Source organism: Fusarium redolens (assembly GCF_020744475.1).
Source record: "Fusarium redolens strain MPI-CAGE-AT-0023 chromosome Unknown BKA55scaffold_3, whole genome shotgun sequence".
NCBI classification, from domain to species: Eukaryota; Fungi; Ascomycota; class Sordariomycetes; order Hypocreales; family Nectriaceae; genus Fusarium; species Fusarium redolens.
In genome coordinates, this window is record NW_025763666.1 from 669,613 (window position 1) to 685,922 (window position 16,310).

Below are 16,310 nucleotides of genomic sequence, written 5' to 3' on the forward strand. Positions count from 1 at the left end.
ATAGCCTGTGGGGGGGAGCGAAGCTTGGAACGCAACAGTAAAACTGGGTGGGCGGAGGCTGGGAATTGGTTTTTGGGCTGGTTGGGGCTGACTGTGACTTGAAAAAAAAAGGACCAACAGCAAATCAAAAGAGGGTATAAGGATGTGAATATCAGAAAATAAGTGAGACAATTGGAAGGAGCGGGGAAATAAGTTGATCTATAATGTCTTGGATATAGCTTGGGGGTAACCGGACGTTGGTGAAGGGCGAGGCCGTTGGTCGATAAGAATATGGGATGAAAGTATGAAAGTAAACAAAGGATAAAAAGAGGTGGTTGAAGATGGGATGCACAGCAATTGACGAATCGGATTAATTGAATAAAGGAAACAGAAAGAGTGAATGCTACTACAGCTTAACTAGAAGCTCAACAAAAGAAGATACTGAATTGAATTGTAATGATTGTCAAAAAGGAAAAGGGGTTGGTTGGTTGGTTCTGTGAATGAAAGTGCAAGAAATACGTAGTAGGAAGCCAAAAGTTTGTACCAACGCCACGGCGCACCTTGCAACAGACCAGACGATCCGATTCCAATGCCTCATGCTACTTGCCAAAGTCGTATTAGCCGTGGGGTCGCCGAGAATCCGAGCGATCCCTTGAAGAAACCGATGACTTAATCGGCACGACCCTTGAATGACGAGGGCTCATGCTCATGTTCATGCTATCACGAGTTACACGAGAAAAGTAAAGAGACGGGCTGAGTGGACAGCCTGGGTTAACAACAAGGGTCTCACGGACCAACAGATCCGCTCCCCGAGGCGAGGCAAGGCTCTCAGACGCAACGCGGTTCACCATGTTTGACGAGAGTTGTGAGAGTTGACATTTGGCAACGGAACTCTGTGTGTCTTGGTTTCAGCTATGTTTCGCTTGCTCGGCTTGGATCTCAGTGAGTGCGTGTTCTTCTGAGGTGTCAGAAACGGGTCTCGATTTGGCTCGGAGATGTCTGAGACAGCTTCTGCAGTTGGTCGATCCATTGCTCGGCCATTGGGTCATCCGAGTCGATGTAGGGTAGTAAGTATTTTGTGAGTTGTACGAAAACTCGATCGTCGAAAACTATCTGGGGGATGTGATACGAGCTATTTCTTCTTTAACAGTATCACATCCTCGTTTGCATGAATTACGATAAATCGTTGAATAATCGTTGGACGGTTTGCTGTCCCCCCTTTTCTCGGCGACGCACATTCCTTGTGTTGCTGTGATGAACATACAAACTTCTAAACGTGGGGAGATTTGCAAACAGCCACGATACCAACAGACCGTGTCACAATATTTTCACATACCGACGTCACCGGAAACTCATCCCTTGTCCCGTTTTCCCGCTATGTAATTCTCTTGGATATGAAGTCCATGTTACCTATTTCCAAAGGGTTGCTATTGATTATCGTATTTTGATTCACGTTGTTTTCCGAGACGCGTCTATTGGTAGGGAGAAGTAGACGGTGCTATCGGACGCTAGTTTCTTGGGACGAGACCCTTGAACCCCGGATCGAAATTATTACACTCCGTAGGCCCGACCATTATTGTCGTGAATGAACACGAGGGGGGATAGGAGTCTGGGAGAAAGGATCGTGGATACCCAATGGCTAGATATGATCATCTCAGAGAGAACTTGATGATATTCGAGTATTTTGTTTCCTCTGTCTTACCGCACCAACTCGCCAAGACCTAATGCAATACGACAGTGAACCGTGGTGCATGATGGATGGCCTCTCACAAAACTGCGGAGGTTGCACCCACGAGCTGAAAGGGAAGTGAGCGCGGCGGTAAAAGGTATCGCCCGTTTCTTGCATACAGCAGCCTCCGGCATAGGCGGTCTGCCATTTGAGCTTTGTTCCAAGGACATGTGATGTGTATTTATCTCAAAGCCAGCGACACATGTCTAATGTTCAGTTGTGCTGCTATTCTCAATATTTACTGGCCAGGCCTCACCGAGATGGATGTTGAGCTCTACCACGGACCCAGACCGGAGCCAATTGAGCTTAGACCATTGATAATTTCAGAGATTCTAGAACCCTGACGTAGTTGGCCAATGTATTTCGCATGTAACTCCCTGCAAAAAACACAACCCCTCGGTGGGGTCCCCTCCGAAGGACCTCCGGTGTGGTAGTGAATGAGTGGTGCGAGAGTCACCCTGAGCTAAGCTAAAAATTGTGTCTACAACCTCTCTCTCCATCTCTCTCTCGATTTTATATACTTGTTCCCTACCTTTTCAACGCACATCACCGTCTCCAGCCTCGTGGCGCTCGTGTTGAAGTTTCTTTTGACTCACCTTGGTCGCCTCCTCCGTTGAGCTTCACTGAAATACTATAACTCTTCCCGCCAAAGGTAGATCAGAATTATACCCCTCCATATCAAAATTTCAACTTTAGGAGAAGTTCAACAGCTCACATATTCACAATGCCTTCAGCCGTAAAGATGGTCACTATCGCTGCCGATGACACCAGAGGTTAGTGTTTCCGCTGAGATTGTTGTTCTTTTGAAAATGCGCTGTAGTTGGGTCGGAAGTTATGATACTTCCTGTGGCAACTCTGCTTGCGGCGCAATGCTTCAGTACCTCGGAGGTCGCACAGGGAGCTTCTTTTCTGCAATTGGCTCTCACAGCATTTCGAATTGCAACGATTCCCCCACGCTGTATTCGCAACACACCAAGAACTGTAGCTAACTCGAACCAGTCCTCGGACAGGATCCTCTGATCCCTCCCGCTCTTCTCACCTCCGAGATTCCTCTTCCCGAGAAGGCCACAAACACCGTTGTCAAGGGCCGTCAAGATGCTGCCGACATTGTCCTTGGCCAGAGCGACAGACTCCTCGTCGTTGTCGGTCCCTGCTCCATTCACGACCCTGCCGCTGCCCAGGAATACGCTTCCAGACTCAAGGAGCTCTCTGACAAGCTCTCCGACGATCTCTGCATCGTGATGCGCGCCTACCTCGAGAAGCCCCGAACAACCGTTGGCTGGAAGGGTCTCATTAACGACCCCGATATCGACAACTCTTTCAAGATTAACAAGGGTCTCCGCGTTTCTCGTCAGCTGTTCGTTGACTTGACCAGCAAGGGTCTGCCTATTGCTACCGAGATGCTCGATACCATTTCTCCTCAGTTCCTTGCCGACTGTATCTCCGTTGGTGCGATTGGCGCCCGTACTACCGAGTCCCAGCTTCACCGTGAGCTTGCTTCCGGTCTGTCTTTCCCTGTTGGCTTCAAGAACGGCACAGACGGTAGTCTTGGTGTTGCTATTGACGCTATTGGTGCTGCTGCTGCTCAGCACCACTTCATGGGTGTCACAAAGCAGGGCCTTGCTGCTATTACCCGCACCAAGGGTAACGAGCACTGCTTCGTTATTCTCCGTGGTGGAACCAAGGGCACAAACTTCGATAAGGAGAGCGTCCAGGCTGCTAAGAAGGTCCTTCAGGACAAGAAGCAGAAGGAGGCTATCATGATCGATTGCTCCCACGGTACGTTTCCTAACTACACCAATTGATTGAAATACTAACATGTGTCAGGCAACTCTTCCAAGAACCACAAGAACCAGCCCAAGGTTGCCAAGGTTGTTGGTGAACAACTTCGTGAGGGTGAGAAGGCCATCATTGGTGTTATGATCGAGTCCAACATTGGCGAGGGTAACCAGAAGGTTCCCGCTGAGGGTCCTGCTGCTCTCCAGCGTGGTGTTAGCATCACTGATGCTTGCATCAACTGGGAGGACACAGCCGTTGTGCTCGAGGACTTGGCTGATGCTGTCCGCACTCGCCGCAAGGTCAACCACTCTTAGAAGGTTGCACCTGTGGAATAGAAGGAGTCGAATACGAGGATTTAGTTCAAAAATGTTGTGTTGTTTTGGGAGTTAATGAATAGACCTAGGTAGAAAGGTCAGGTGATGGAAAAGTCGGCGCATATAGGTTGCATGGAAATTGGCACAATGCCTGATCTTTTTATCATATACCTCATGAATATTCCGAACATTGCTAAAGGGGTCAACTGACCTCCTGTCAACTTCAGATAACCCAAGGACGCCAGACTCCTCTACCGAGTGATGGAACCGCAGATACCACACCTATCCAAACACAGATGAGTACGATGCCATATCATTTATCGTCTCATCGGAAGTTCCCTTGCATGGGAGCATAATTGCTGCCCTGTCTTCCAAACGTAAGCCCCTGGCGCAACGCCACAAACTTCTTGAACGCAGCCCAACCCAACAATCCAACAGTGCCAATAATGAAAGCCCATACGATGATCTTGTCTTTGTTGCTGTCACGCTGAAAGCACATAGTCGTGACGTCCTCTTCTGTCGCGTCCTTGCAGAAGTCAATGCCCTGCTTGAGACAGAAGGCCTTAGTACATTCGGAGCATGATTTCGATTTCGAGCGTGGTTCGAGCTGAGGAGTTGAGGAATCGAGAACGGCGCGACGGAGCTGGGATGAGGATGTTTCGCCTTTAGGACCGAGGGGGATAATGGTGCTGTTCTTAAAGCATGTACATTTACAGAAGGTTGGCGCGGCTGGAATGTGTCAGCTTTGTTCAGTGTAGATACTCGTTATACTAACACGCTGCGGTGAGCGAGACCAAAGCTCCTAGCAGGAGGATAAACAAAGATATTCGTGCCATTGCGGCTAATCTTGGGCTGTGGATAGTATCTTATCGATCATGAAGGTCGCACGTCAATCACTTGAGGCTATCGATAGTTGACAACAGGTGGGTCAACCACAGTACCCACTTCAGCCTCGTAAACTCCCATTGGCCAATAGAACCACACTGGAAAAAGTTCCATATTGAATTCGGTCTCAAACCGTCCCATCATCACGACTCTTTCGGCTTCCCCTCAGTCCGCCGATTCATCACCTCAAAATGCCTCGAATACCGCGGGTAGGGGCTCTAGCCTCTCTCCCATCGACAGTCGTCCCCGTCAACCGAGTCCCCTTCGTTGCCCGCGTCGCCTTCTCAACAACCCCCGTCCACGGAGCCGGTCGCAAGGCCGAATGGCTTCGAGATAAGCTGTGGAAGGGTGAAGCTCCTGGAGGCGATGATCCTTATCAAGAGCGAGTGGAACCAGAACAGACTTCAAACTTGCCAGAGGAGGCCTTGGATCTATCAAATGTCGACCGCAGACCCTACCCTGTGCGCAACACTCGTCTCGTGCTGCCCCTAAGCCATTCCGAAGCTATGACCGAGAAGGAAGTCGAGTCTATCGACACCGAATATACGCCTGCGACTTCAATTGATGATCTGGAGGAGATTTCACCCGTCAAAACATGGTGGGACCAACCAGGCCACTGGGGTGAGGAGAGCGAATTCCAAGGCTTCGGCAGTGCAAACCGAGTAGAGGATCAAGCAGTTATGGAGATTTACGTTCGTCAAGCTCTGGTTGAGTCACTTTCGTACCAGCAGCGAGGACTTCTTGAGGAATATGCGGCTAAGAAGTGGCCATTTGGTGACAGGGCTCACCTGGACCGAACATTATCTGTGGGAATTCGATTTAAGGATGGAAAGCCTCTTCTCAGCACTCATTGGAGTGTTGTCACAGAGAAGTTGAAGAATGCTAGGCCCGGTGAGGTTGAGGAAAAGGTCGAGATTTCTCCGGAGGAGGCTCAACAGATGGTTAATGCTTTGGACCCCTCATGGAAGACCGCCACTCTTGACGATGACCACCTCAAGTTTGCTGTATGCCTCCCATCTCTTGCCAGAAGTGACTTGTACTAACAATACGCAGATCCGCAAGCGTCTCTACCAACTCACAGGACACTTCATTCCCGACGTCAAGGTCGCTGCCGCCCGCACACCTCAAGAGCTCATCACTGTAGCCCTAACATTCGCCAAGCGGGGCAAGAAGCTTGCCGAGGTTCTTGAGGATCAGAAGGCCCTGTTCACACTTCCTAACGTCAAGGTGCACAACAGGAGAGTCACACCTATCGACCGTGAGGTTGCTGTTGGTCGATGGAAGGTTATTGAGGAGGAGTTGCAGAAGCGTGATCTGCCTGTTACTGGCACAGGGAAATATGGCAAGAATAAGGAAAGGGATTGGCTGACTGGTAAGGCTTAAAATTCATGTGAGGTGTATGAACAGAGGTGATGTATGACTGTATATCTGTACATGTATAATAGACGAACAAAGAAATCTTGCATCATGTTGTTATACTCTTGATGTAATGCAGCAAGCTGACCAACTATATCTATCTCGAGATAATAACCCACACAGCTAATATCCTCGACTTCTATTATTGTACAGGAACAATTTTGGAGCACGTTCCGTGGCGCCTCTTCTGCATGATTATACGAGGACAGACCACATATCGGTGTAGCACAAGTATATAGCATAAAATTCGGAATGGTAAAGATGGTTACTTGTTTTAACTTGCTCATTCATGCAAATGCAACCATGCTTGAGAATCTCGTCTCACTTCTTTATGCAACTAATTTACAGGTATTTGTTCTTGCGTAGCCACTCCCTGACATCCTCCTTATCCCTTGCAAGCCAGTTTTGCTTGGCGGTCATAGAATCAAGACTCTGCGCCAGCTCAAGATCGAATCCCTTGGTGCCCTTCTGCTCAAAGAAGCTCTTCACGTCGGAAATCTGGTCCTTCTGTGTGAAAGAGCTTGTAGAAATAGCGACCATATCGCCAAGGAGTGACATGCCAGGTGGGAGCCGCTTGGTGAGAACGTCCCAGTTGTCTTTTACCCATCCCCAAAGAGCCAGGATACCCTCCTTGTGAGCGCGGAGACCGCTGAGAGGCATGTAGATGTCCTGGGTCTTGACGTTGTCGGTGAGAGTGTACTCCAGAGTTCGCTTGATAAGAGTAGGATCCTTTGCAAAACCAAGCGATCGGAGAGCAGTGTTTCGCTCGCTACTTTGCTTGGCAGTCTCATACTCCTTCAAAATATCATTGTACTCCTTCTCACCTCCATATGTAACCACAACAGCGAAAACACTAGGTCGCAGATTGGGCTGTAGGGCATCTCGATCACCATTGACGAACTTTTCGAACAAGTCGAAAGCGGCCTTCTTGGTAGGCTCGTCCTCGACAATTGCGGCCTTACCGAACATGAGAGCCTTCATTCTCTGGGCAGTGAAGTCATCCTCGTCAGAAATATCCCAACCGATCTCGTTAGCCTTCTTGCTGACCAGATCCCTCTGGAAAGTTTTGAGAGCCTCATTGACATCATCATCTTCAAAGATCCAAGCATCACGGAGAGATCCGACACGGAGAGTGATCTCATCCCAGACAATAAACTCGTCTTCAGAGTCAAATCCTTGGAGGAGCGACAGCAAGCCAGATGTCTTCTGGTAACCAGCAGCGGCAAGGGCACCAGCATCAGCAATCATACCGGCCCTATCTTCAACACCTAAGAGACCCGCCTTGGCGTTTTGACCGAGCTTTTGAAGTCGCTCGCTAGTATAAGATGTACGGTAGATACCAGAATGGCCAGAGTTGACCTTGTAGAAGTCCAAGTCAGGCACCTTGAAGTCGGCCTCACGTGTGTTGAGTGCCAGATCTTCCTGGATACCGTCCTTGGTTCGAAGGTTGAGGAAGACGGGGTAAAGGACTTCATCCTCCTCAGGCTTGACGTCGGCCGTTCTAAGGAACCGGTTCTGCTTGACATGGATTGTGCCCTTGCTTTCGTCTTCTGTGACTGCTACGACTGGGTAACCGACCTTCTTGGTCCAGATGTCAGCAACGCGCTCAACATCCTTACCACTGGCCTCACTGAGAGCGGCCCAAAGGTCTGTGGTCTCAGTGTTGCTGTATGCATGCCTGTCGAGGTAAATTCGGATACCCTTCAGGAAGACGTCCTCGCCCAAGAATTTTGAGATCATGCGCAGGACGCAAGAACCCTTCTCATATGAGATAGCATCGAATATTTGGTTAACCTCGTCCGCACGCTTGACGGGCACTTCAATGGGGTGAGAGCTGCGCAGAGAGTCGAGGCCGAGGGCAGATCGGAGATCCTCAGTAACATAACCTTCCCAGATCCTCCACTCGGGGTAGAAAGCGTTGGAGGAATACCAAGACATCCATGTCGCAAAACCTTCCTTTAGCCACAGGCCATCCCAGAAATCCATTGTGACCAGGTTGCCGAACCATTGATGAGCCAGCTCATGTTGCACGACCTCAGCCACGCGCTTCTTGGTGACGGCGCTGCTGGTCTTTTCATCCAATAGAAGATCAACGACTCGGTATGTGATGAGACCCCAGTTCTCCATGGCTCCAGCAGCGAAGTCAGGCACAGCAACCATGTCCATCTTGGGAAGAGGGTATTTGCTGCCAAATTGTTGCTCGTAGAATTCGAGTGTTCGTGCAGCTAGCTCGGCGGAAAAGACGGCATGGTCAAGGTCTTGATCGGGAGTACACCAAACTCGGATAGGGACTCGAAAGTTGTTGGTCTCGTAGTGCTTGAGGTCACCAATGACGAAAGCCAGAAGGTAGGTAGACATGATGGGAGTCTTGTTATAGGTAATGGCCTTGCGCTTCTTGCCTGTAACCTTGGAGTTGACTTCTTTCTCAGAAGCAACATCCATGTTACCCAAGCATACCAGATCCTTGTCAGCAATGAGTGTTACGGTAAATGTCGCTTTCAGAGCTGGCTCGTCCAGACAAGGGAATGCACGGCGAGCATCGGTGGCCTCGAATTGGGTGGTAGCAAGGTATTTGGTGTTGCCATTTTCATCCTTGTATGATGACCTGTAGAAACCTGCCATGTCATCGTTCAGAGTACCGGTGAAACGCTGAGTCAACCTCGCCTTTTGGCCAGCGGGAATCGTCTTATCGAAGTTAACGGTGGTGGTTTGGGTATCCTTGTTGTAATCGAGGGTAGGCGAGGAGCTAACAGTGGCACCATTGGCTTCAACGAGTGTCTCGTGGATATCAATTTCGACCGTGTTCAGGGCAATAGAGGTTGAATCTTCGACAACATCGAAGTCGATGACGACGGTACCTTCATACTTGAAGGTCTCGAAGTTTGGCTCGAGGGTGAGATCGTAGTGCAGGGGCTTGACATTCTTGGGAAGAACCTCGCGTCCACGACGTATGTCGAGACTCGCGCTAGCGACGTCGTTTCCGTTGCGATACATGGCTCGTCGACAAGAGCAGTTGCGCTGCTGCTGACGAGGGACGAGAGATGAGACTTTTGAGTTGTGAAGAGGTCGAGGGAGAATCGATCGAGAGGAAGAAGCTGTGGTAAAAGTAGAGGAGAGAAAGGAATGTGATTGAGAGCGGTGAAGAGGTTGATATGGTGTTGTTATAGAAGGAGCTGACCCGTAAGTTGAGGCTCTAGCTCTTGAGCTGATGCGGGGGAGGGGTCCTGAATGGAAGGTGCGACGGATCATCGGCAGGTCGGCATCGTAACCTCCGGGCTTCGTCAGCGCTGAATGAGGAGCAGCGGGAGCAGGAGCACTGAACGGCAGGAGAGCCCGCCGCAGGCTTGAAGATATCAATTGATTCTTCATTGAGTCCTCAGCAACGCGAAAATAATCTCATTGCACCCTGAAAAAGGAAACAGGGTTGCAATTGCTCTCGAAGAAACACATTGAGTGTGATTCGGAAGATTTCGTGCAGACTGGACCACACCCTTGGATAAAAAGCTTGGGCCATGCATATTAATCGCTAACGAGCACTAAAATAGATTGATCAAGTCTTCAATTCTCGTCTTAACTTAGACCTCTTCATCCTCATTTACCTAAAATTTCAGGACTTTAGTCCTAAGTGTCAAAAAGACTTAGATAAGTTTACCTAAATTTACCGCAATTCAGTATAAACTTGGCAGGCTCTTTGACTATAGTACCTAAGGAAATTTATTTCCGCAAGAGAAGAGTATTACGGATATCTTTTGACACCCCGAGGTCCACTAACAGAGCGGTCATCATACGCTTATTATCGCTAGAGACGACAGTACAATGTGGTGACATTACACATTCTTTATTCAATTTTATCCATAAGCCGAGAGTATTAGATACCGAGTGCCTCCCTGCGACTCTTGCTATTCAGATCAAGATAAGGCGCTTCGCCAAGACTACAAACTCGATCTCCAGCTCTCGCTTCCTCATAATCATACGTCGCGCAATGGAAAGTTGACCTATTATCCCAGATGGCAAGATCGTTCTTGCTCCAACGATACCGGACCTGGGCATCATGGTTCTGTGTCACTAGGTTGAAGAGGTACGCGAGTAGTGTATCGCTCTCATCCTTTGACAATCCATTAATGCGCTTGGTGAAGCCCTTGTTGACAAACACTGACTTCCAGCCTGTGACTGGGTTTGTTCGGATAAGAGGATGGACGGATGTGAGGTTCTCGCCTTGATTCAGAGGAGAGCCACGGATGCCCTTACGGATTGGGTTACCGAGACGTCGTGCCTCGTCGTGGAAGAAGCTGGCGTCATGAGTCGCGGTCAATCCTTCGAGGAACTTCTTCATAGGGTCTGAGAGTCTATCGTAGACCTCATATCCGGATGCCCAGAGCTGTTCGAGGTTAGCAAGATGAAAGTGACAGCCGAGAAGAACAGAACCAAGCAACGTGGGCTGCTTGAACCTCTGAGTGGCAAAGACATACCGTATCACCACCCGTCTTCGGTAGTGTGTGAATCTTGAGCATAGCATAGTCTGAGGGGACCTTCTCAAAGGTGATATCGCTGTGCCACCCAGCAGATGCATATCGGCTTACATCGCTGAGCTGATGTGTCAAACCACCTCCCTTCTTCTGCTTCTCACTTGAGATAACACTGATCTGATCACCCAACTCACTACCCTCTTCAGTCAAAGGATGCACATGCAAACCTGAGCTAGTCGGGCATCCAGCAACCTCTGTAAGCCGCAGCATAAAGTCCTTCATCTCTTCAGGGGTGACATCCTGGTTCTTCAGAAAGACAACACCTCGCTGAGAAACAGTGACTGCAAGGTCACGGATGTGCCTCTCATCCCATTTCAAGAGGTCCCGAATTTGAAGACCATTGTATTCACGACCGATGACAGGGGTGACGTCAAGCTGAGGAATGTCATCAAGACTACCCGTGTAAGTCAAGGGTTCTGATAGACGTGGACGGCTTTGGGCATCTCCGCCGACGATATTGCTAGAAACGGTCTCGGGTGCAGCAGAAGGCATGATGCAATATGTGCTTGAGTTCGAACAATATTTGTCAATTGATAAGAAAACGAGGGCAAACAGTGACAATTATGTGAAGCTGTATCCAAGCCGGAGTCTCTTTCGGAGGATAACCACACATTGATAAATAACAAGGGCCCGGCATGACGGGAATGAGTCTAACCAGGAATGGAATCTTCAGACCGTTACAGGCCAAACGTACAATGCCGAATCATTTCCCCCCGCAAAGACGACATCGGGACTAATGATGGCATGCTTGAGAGAGGAGAATTTCTCGGAGAATCTACCCCAGCTCTAACGAGGGGTTTGGACCAATCTCATAGCTGTAATTTCTACAAGTGCCCTGCCAGATGGTCACTGCATGATGCTCTGAATTCCTAATCCACCTGTTGCATCTCACCCGTAGAACCCTTGGCGGATCATGGCCCTTGACTATGAGAATTGAGTGTTACCAGATCTGGCTTCATGTCCTTATGGCGTGCGCGATCGAGCCACCCACCAAGGGGACTATTGTGTATACTACCTACCGAAAGAGTCTCCGGCGATAAACTATATCCATGGTCAAACTGTAGATGTCTCTATATATCTGACCGAGAACCCAAGTTTTAGGATCAATCCTCAGCGACGATCACTTCAATTGAGTCTCTGAATAGTCACCAAAACTTATTGAGTGAGATTCTTTGTTTACAATGGGTAATCCGGATATCGAGACGAGCTCGGCAGTTGCCCAGCGCGTGTCGGTGGAAATCACCAAGTCGCAAGTCGGAGTTGGCCGAGAGCAATTGTCAGATGCTTTGCCGCCTCATGCCGACTACGAGGGCGGCCATCGGTGGGATCCTTCGGCTACATGGACTCCTGAAGAGGAGAGACGGGCTGTACGAAAGACTGATCTCAAGCTTTTGACTTGGTTGTGTCTTATGGTATGTGCTGTTACTCAATTGGTGATGAAGTTGACTTATACGATATAGTTCTTTGGTCTGCAATTGGATCGTGGAAACATCTCCAACGCGCTCGCTGATGACCTCTTGACTGATCTCGGTTTGACTACCGATGATTATAACAACGGAACCACCATTCAGGTCCTTTGCTTCTTGCTAGCTGAATTCCCAGTTCAGTTCCTCACCAAGCGATATGGCTTCAAGCATGTTCTTCCCACGCTCATGGTTTGCTGGGGTCTTGTCTCAACCTTCCAAGCCTTCATGACCGGGCGAGCTGCTTTCTACGTTACCCGTGCTTTGATCGGTACCTTTGAGGGTGGTTTCATTCCCGGTGTCATCCTCATGGCGACTTACTTCTACACCTCGAAGGAGTTGTCTATTCGACTTGCCGCTTTCTGGTCTACTCTCAACATCGCCCGTGTCATCTCTGCTCTCCTTGCTGCTGGATTGATTGAGATGCGAGGTGTCAACGGCCATCCCGGTTGGTTCTGGCTTCTCCTCCTCGAGGGTCTTCTTACCGTGGTCATTGGTCTCCTCTCCATGGCCTATCTTCCTACCTCGCCAACAGGCACCACGTCTCTAATCTGGCGAAAGTCTTGGTACACTGAGCGCGAGGAGGTTATCATGATCAACCGTATCCTTCGAGATGATCCTGCCAAGGGTCTTACAGCATTGAAGGAGCCTGCTACATGGCAGGATGTCAAGAACGCATGGTCAGACCCTTCGCTTTGGGGTCTATACTTCATCGGCCTCGTTGCTTACATTCCCGCCGCACCTGTTCAGGCTTACTTGACTCTTACACTCAAGCGAGTTGGAAAGTTCAGCACCTTGGCTAGCAACCTGCTCACTGCACCCTCTGCTGCACTCCAGATCGTTACTATGCTTGCGCTGGCATACAGTTCTGAGTACTTCAATGAGAGGACGTTTCACTGTCTGTTCGGAGAGATCTGGTCACTTCCACTTCTTACGGCACTTCTCACTCTTCCTGATGAGGGCCGAGAATGGGGACGATTCTCTATCATTACTCTGATCTCTGGATACCCTTACTTTCATCCTCTGGTTTCTTCTTGGATTTCCGAGAACTCTTTCGATGTTAAGAAGCGAGCCATTGCTGCGGCTACATACAACGTCATCGTTCAAATGTGAGTTAGACCCCTCTGACTGTCGCTCTTGACCCGCGGCCATTGCCCGTCCAACAAACACATACTAACAGAAAACAGGGGAAGCGTTACAAGCTCTCAGATCTACCGCAAGTGGGATGCTCCTTACTACAAGAACGGAAACAAGGTGCTCATTTCGATCTTGTGCCTCTCGGTCGTTGCATTCCTCGCTCAACGATTCTGGCTCATCCACCTCAACAAGAAGAAGATCGAACAGTGGGAGCAGATGACCCCGGAACAGAAGCTCGAATATCAGACGAACAAGGAACAGCGAGAGATTGATGGAAACAAGCGACTCGATTTCCGCTTTGCTTACTGAGAGGATAACTAGGGGTGATGTGGTAATTGGGTCGATTTAGTATTCTTCAACATATGCATATGCTGTATGTTAAACAGTTAATTTCTTCAAAGCCTGAGAATGGTCACGAATTGGATATGTTCTATACATTTGGAGCAAGGTCTCCTGTGGTGCCACGGTTGTGAAACCCTTTTGTGACTGCGAAAACTGCCCGTTTCACAGCAATCCATGCTTTATTTAGATTTAGAGTTCAAGTCGTTACTGATTCTAGTCTCTGTTCCCGCTGCCTTCGGCCAAGAATCCCAAACGCGGATGAGAATGCGAGCGCAATGACATTTTTTGTGATTGTGGTATTTATTAGTCATCAAATTAAGCATGTTCGAGGCACATCGCCAACTTTGTCTTGGAACTTAATTCCCGTCCAATTCTTCTTGTGCCATCTCAATCGCCTTGTCTCACACATTTATCATTCTTAACAACATTATTCTTGAATAAACATAGCCAAAATGGGCGTCATCGGACTCACAGCCTCTGGCCTGGTCGGCGCTTTACACAGCTACATCCTTGTTCTGGAGATGTTTCTCTGGACGAAGCCTCGTGGAAGAAAGGCTTTCAGACTCACACCCGAATTCGCTGAGCAGACCAAGACAATGGCTGCCAACCAGGGTCTCTACAACGGCTTTTTATCTGCTGGATTGATCTGGTCCCTTCTTCACCCGAACCCTGAGTTCTCGAAGCAGCTTCAGATCTTCTTCAACGGCTGTGTCCTAGTTGCGGGTGCATATGGTGGTCTCACGGCCAACAAGAAGATTCTCTACATCCAGGCCGCTCCCGCGGCTCTTTCTCTTGGACTCGTTCTGTTGGATATGTAGAGTGTTATTGTGAAAGTATGGATTGGGTTCCCTAGGCTTTGGTAACATTTGGCCGCTAACATGCTGGATAGTAAGATTTATATACAGTTTATCGAGCTTGATGTGTTTATTTATCCAGTTTCTTTCTAGTGAATATGTGAGAGCCCGGTATTGCAGAAATATGGCGTCATTTTGTCTTAGGCCAGCAAATGTGTTGACGCTGTTCAATACCAGCTTGTTGTTTCACTAAAACCTTCATATCTGATGTGATGCGAACTTACATGGTGTTGCGGCTATGGAATACCCTTTTATGGAAACCCAACGACTATTTTTATCATGCGGCTGCCAAACTTAACATCCCCAAGCTCATCATTGAACAAGCGCAGGCCATTCTATCTTTGTACGGTGTCCCTTGGGAACTGAAACAAGTTGATATGCTCAAGTCAACTGAGTTTAGTTGCAATACCCGCTGAGCAAGCCGAACCACAAGACTCTTTCTGATGAGTGCGATTCGTCGTTCGTTCAGCCGACTCCCTCAAACCGATCGCTGATCGACATGCTCCTGCCAGCCTAGACCTATGCCGCCGGCAGCAATAGCGAGGTTCCGAAGCGAGAGTAAAGGTGTGAAATGTGGCTGCCCGTCAGGGATGGCTATGAGATACCGTTGCAAGAAGCTTGTTGACAGGATGCTTAGCGCAGATTTGAAGGAGTCGGCTGGTATTGGCCAGACGTTGTGCTAACATAGGTGAAGCCCTTATCTTGTCGACTTGTTCTCCATCTTTCGTGCTGGTAGCAACATCCGAGTTGGATGAGTTGGTGTTGCTGACACTTACTATCAGGCAGGTTTATGCGAGTGATTTTGCGAGTTCCTCAATGTTTCACCCGCTGGTCTTCCCATGGCATTGTCAGAACTCTTCGAGTCTGTGTCGACTGATATTGAAGCTCATGTATGCGCTACCACGAATATGCATGACGTGACGTTTGGCTAATGAGGTCCAGTCCCACGATGACACCGGATGTGTTGTTGTAATATGTTACACAAAAACCATGTCTTGGATAGTTTGCTAATCATTTCTACAACACGTTCACTGCCCTCGAGGCGGTGCTACCCGTAAGTCCACTCCGTGGAGCGATGAGTGACTGTGAATAATACTCAGTATATTTAAGATGGACTTTAGATGATTGGGCAGTATCAATGGCTTCAATACTCACATATTGCCCCTAAGTTGACATCTGTCCTCGGTATTGGAGAGAGAGGAACGGTATGTGCCCTCTCGGAGCTCTTGTATGATGAATACTCTCCTCACACACTGCATGGTGTCTGACCCAAACTCTAGATCTCCTGCATCATGACCACCAGCAGAAACTACATCCTATCCAAATACAAGCTCCACCAGCTCAAGGCCATTTAGGACTGTCGTCCAGGCTGTTGGGGGAAGTTGGTCCTGACTCCTCTAACTATTCAACTGATATCCGGCACACTATATCAACGTTCCCTTCAACAAACATATCACTGGGTTCTGTGCTTTCACCCACAAAGCTGGTGGCCATACCAAGGCTCAAGGCCCCTGACACACATGAGCTTCTTGAGCCTGAGGACTTGGACTATCAAGGCATGTCGTATCACTCTTGAATTGATGTTTGCAGAAACTAACAATCGTACAGATAGTAAGTCATGATATGACGATGATATGATATTCGAAGTGACTAACGAAATCCGCAGTATTTACCCGACTTCTCGACTCACTGGCTGGGATGCTCTGAAGAGTCGTGTTGACCAGCTCGATTGAAACGGCTGACGATTAGATCAAGGAAATGTAAGTGACGCTATCATACATTCGAGACTCTGTGAACTGACAGATATCTTTGTAGCACTACTAAGATCAAACATATTGCCGAGCTCAAGATGATGACTCTCGATGAGAGAGATGCTCTGATCAGAC

General features: G+C 48.8%; 6 protein-coding genes across 6 annotated transcripts; 4 read left to right on the top strand and 2 right to left on the bottom strand.

Annotated features, from left to right (window-relative positions):
- The first annotated feature begins 2,167 nt into the window (after positions 1 to 2,167).
- Positions 2,168 to 3,948, top strand: BKA55DRAFT_557300 (uncharacterized protein). Its single transcript, XM_046191784.1, has 3 exons — positions 2,168 to 2,481; positions 2,708 to 3,487; positions 3,536 to 3,948. The coding sequence occupies exons 1-3, from the start codon at positions 2,433 to 2,435 to the stop codon at positions 3,799 to 3,801; spliced, it is 1,095 nt and encodes a 364-aa protein (XP_046053639.1). The 5' UTR covers positions 2,168 to 2,432; the 3' UTR covers positions 3,802 to 3,948.
- Positions 3,949 to 4,682, bottom strand: BKA55DRAFT_557302 (uncharacterized protein). The gene is made up of 2 exons (XM_046191785.1): positions 4,577 to 4,682; positions 3,949 to 4,530 (listed from the first exon to the last, which is right to left on the bottom strand). The coding sequence occupies exons 1-2, from the start codon at positions 4,635 to 4,637 to the stop codon at positions 4,127 to 4,129; spliced, it is 465 nt and encodes a 154-aa protein (XP_046053640.1). The 5' UTR covers positions 4,638 to 4,682; the 3' UTR covers positions 3,949 to 4,126.
- A 195-nt stretch (positions 4,683 to 4,877) lies between these two features.
- BKA55DRAFT_685388 (uncharacterized protein) lies at positions 4,878 to 6,069 on the top strand (the record flags this gene model as incomplete). The annotated part of the gene is made up of 2 exons (XM_046198784.1): positions 4,878 to 5,690; positions 5,740 to 6,069. The coding sequence occupies 2 exons, from the start codon at positions 4,878 to 4,880 to the stop codon at positions 6,067 to 6,069; spliced, it is 1,143 nt and encodes a 380-aa protein (XP_046053641.1).
- A 375-nt stretch (positions 6,070 to 6,444) lies between these two features.
- BKA55DRAFT_502823 (peptidase family M1-domain-containing protein) lies at positions 6,445 to 11,120 on the bottom strand (the record flags this gene model as incomplete). Its single annotated transcript, XM_046186957.1, has 3 exons — positions 6,445 to 9,275; positions 9,997 to 10,480; positions 10,572 to 11,120. The coding sequence occupies 3 exons, from the start codon at positions 11,118 to 11,120 to the stop codon at positions 6,445 to 6,447; spliced, it is 3,864 nt and encodes a 1,287-aa protein (XP_046053642.1).
- Positions 11,121 to 11,462: 342 nt separating this feature from the next.
- On the top strand, positions 11,463 to 13,842 carry BKA55DRAFT_557307 (major facilitator superfamily domain-containing protein). The gene is made up of 3 exons (XM_046191786.1): positions 11,463 to 12,040; positions 12,089 to 13,200; positions 13,279 to 13,842. Exons 1-3 carry the CDS (start codon positions 11,810 to 11,812, stop codon positions 13,535 to 13,537), a joined length of 1,602 nt encoding a protein of 533 aa, XP_046053643.1. The 5' UTR covers positions 11,463 to 11,809; the 3' UTR covers positions 13,538 to 13,842.
- Positions 13,843 to 13,918: 76 nt separating this feature from the next.
- Positions 13,919 to 14,512, top strand: BKA55DRAFT_226747 (uncharacterized protein). The gene has a single exon (XM_046185261.1). The coding sequence runs from the start codon at positions 14,023 to 14,025 to the stop codon at positions 14,386 to 14,388; it is 366 nt and encodes a 121-aa protein (XP_046053644.1). The 5' UTR covers positions 13,919 to 14,022; the 3' UTR covers positions 14,389 to 14,512.
- Positions 14,513 to 16,310: the final 1,798 nt, after the last annotated feature.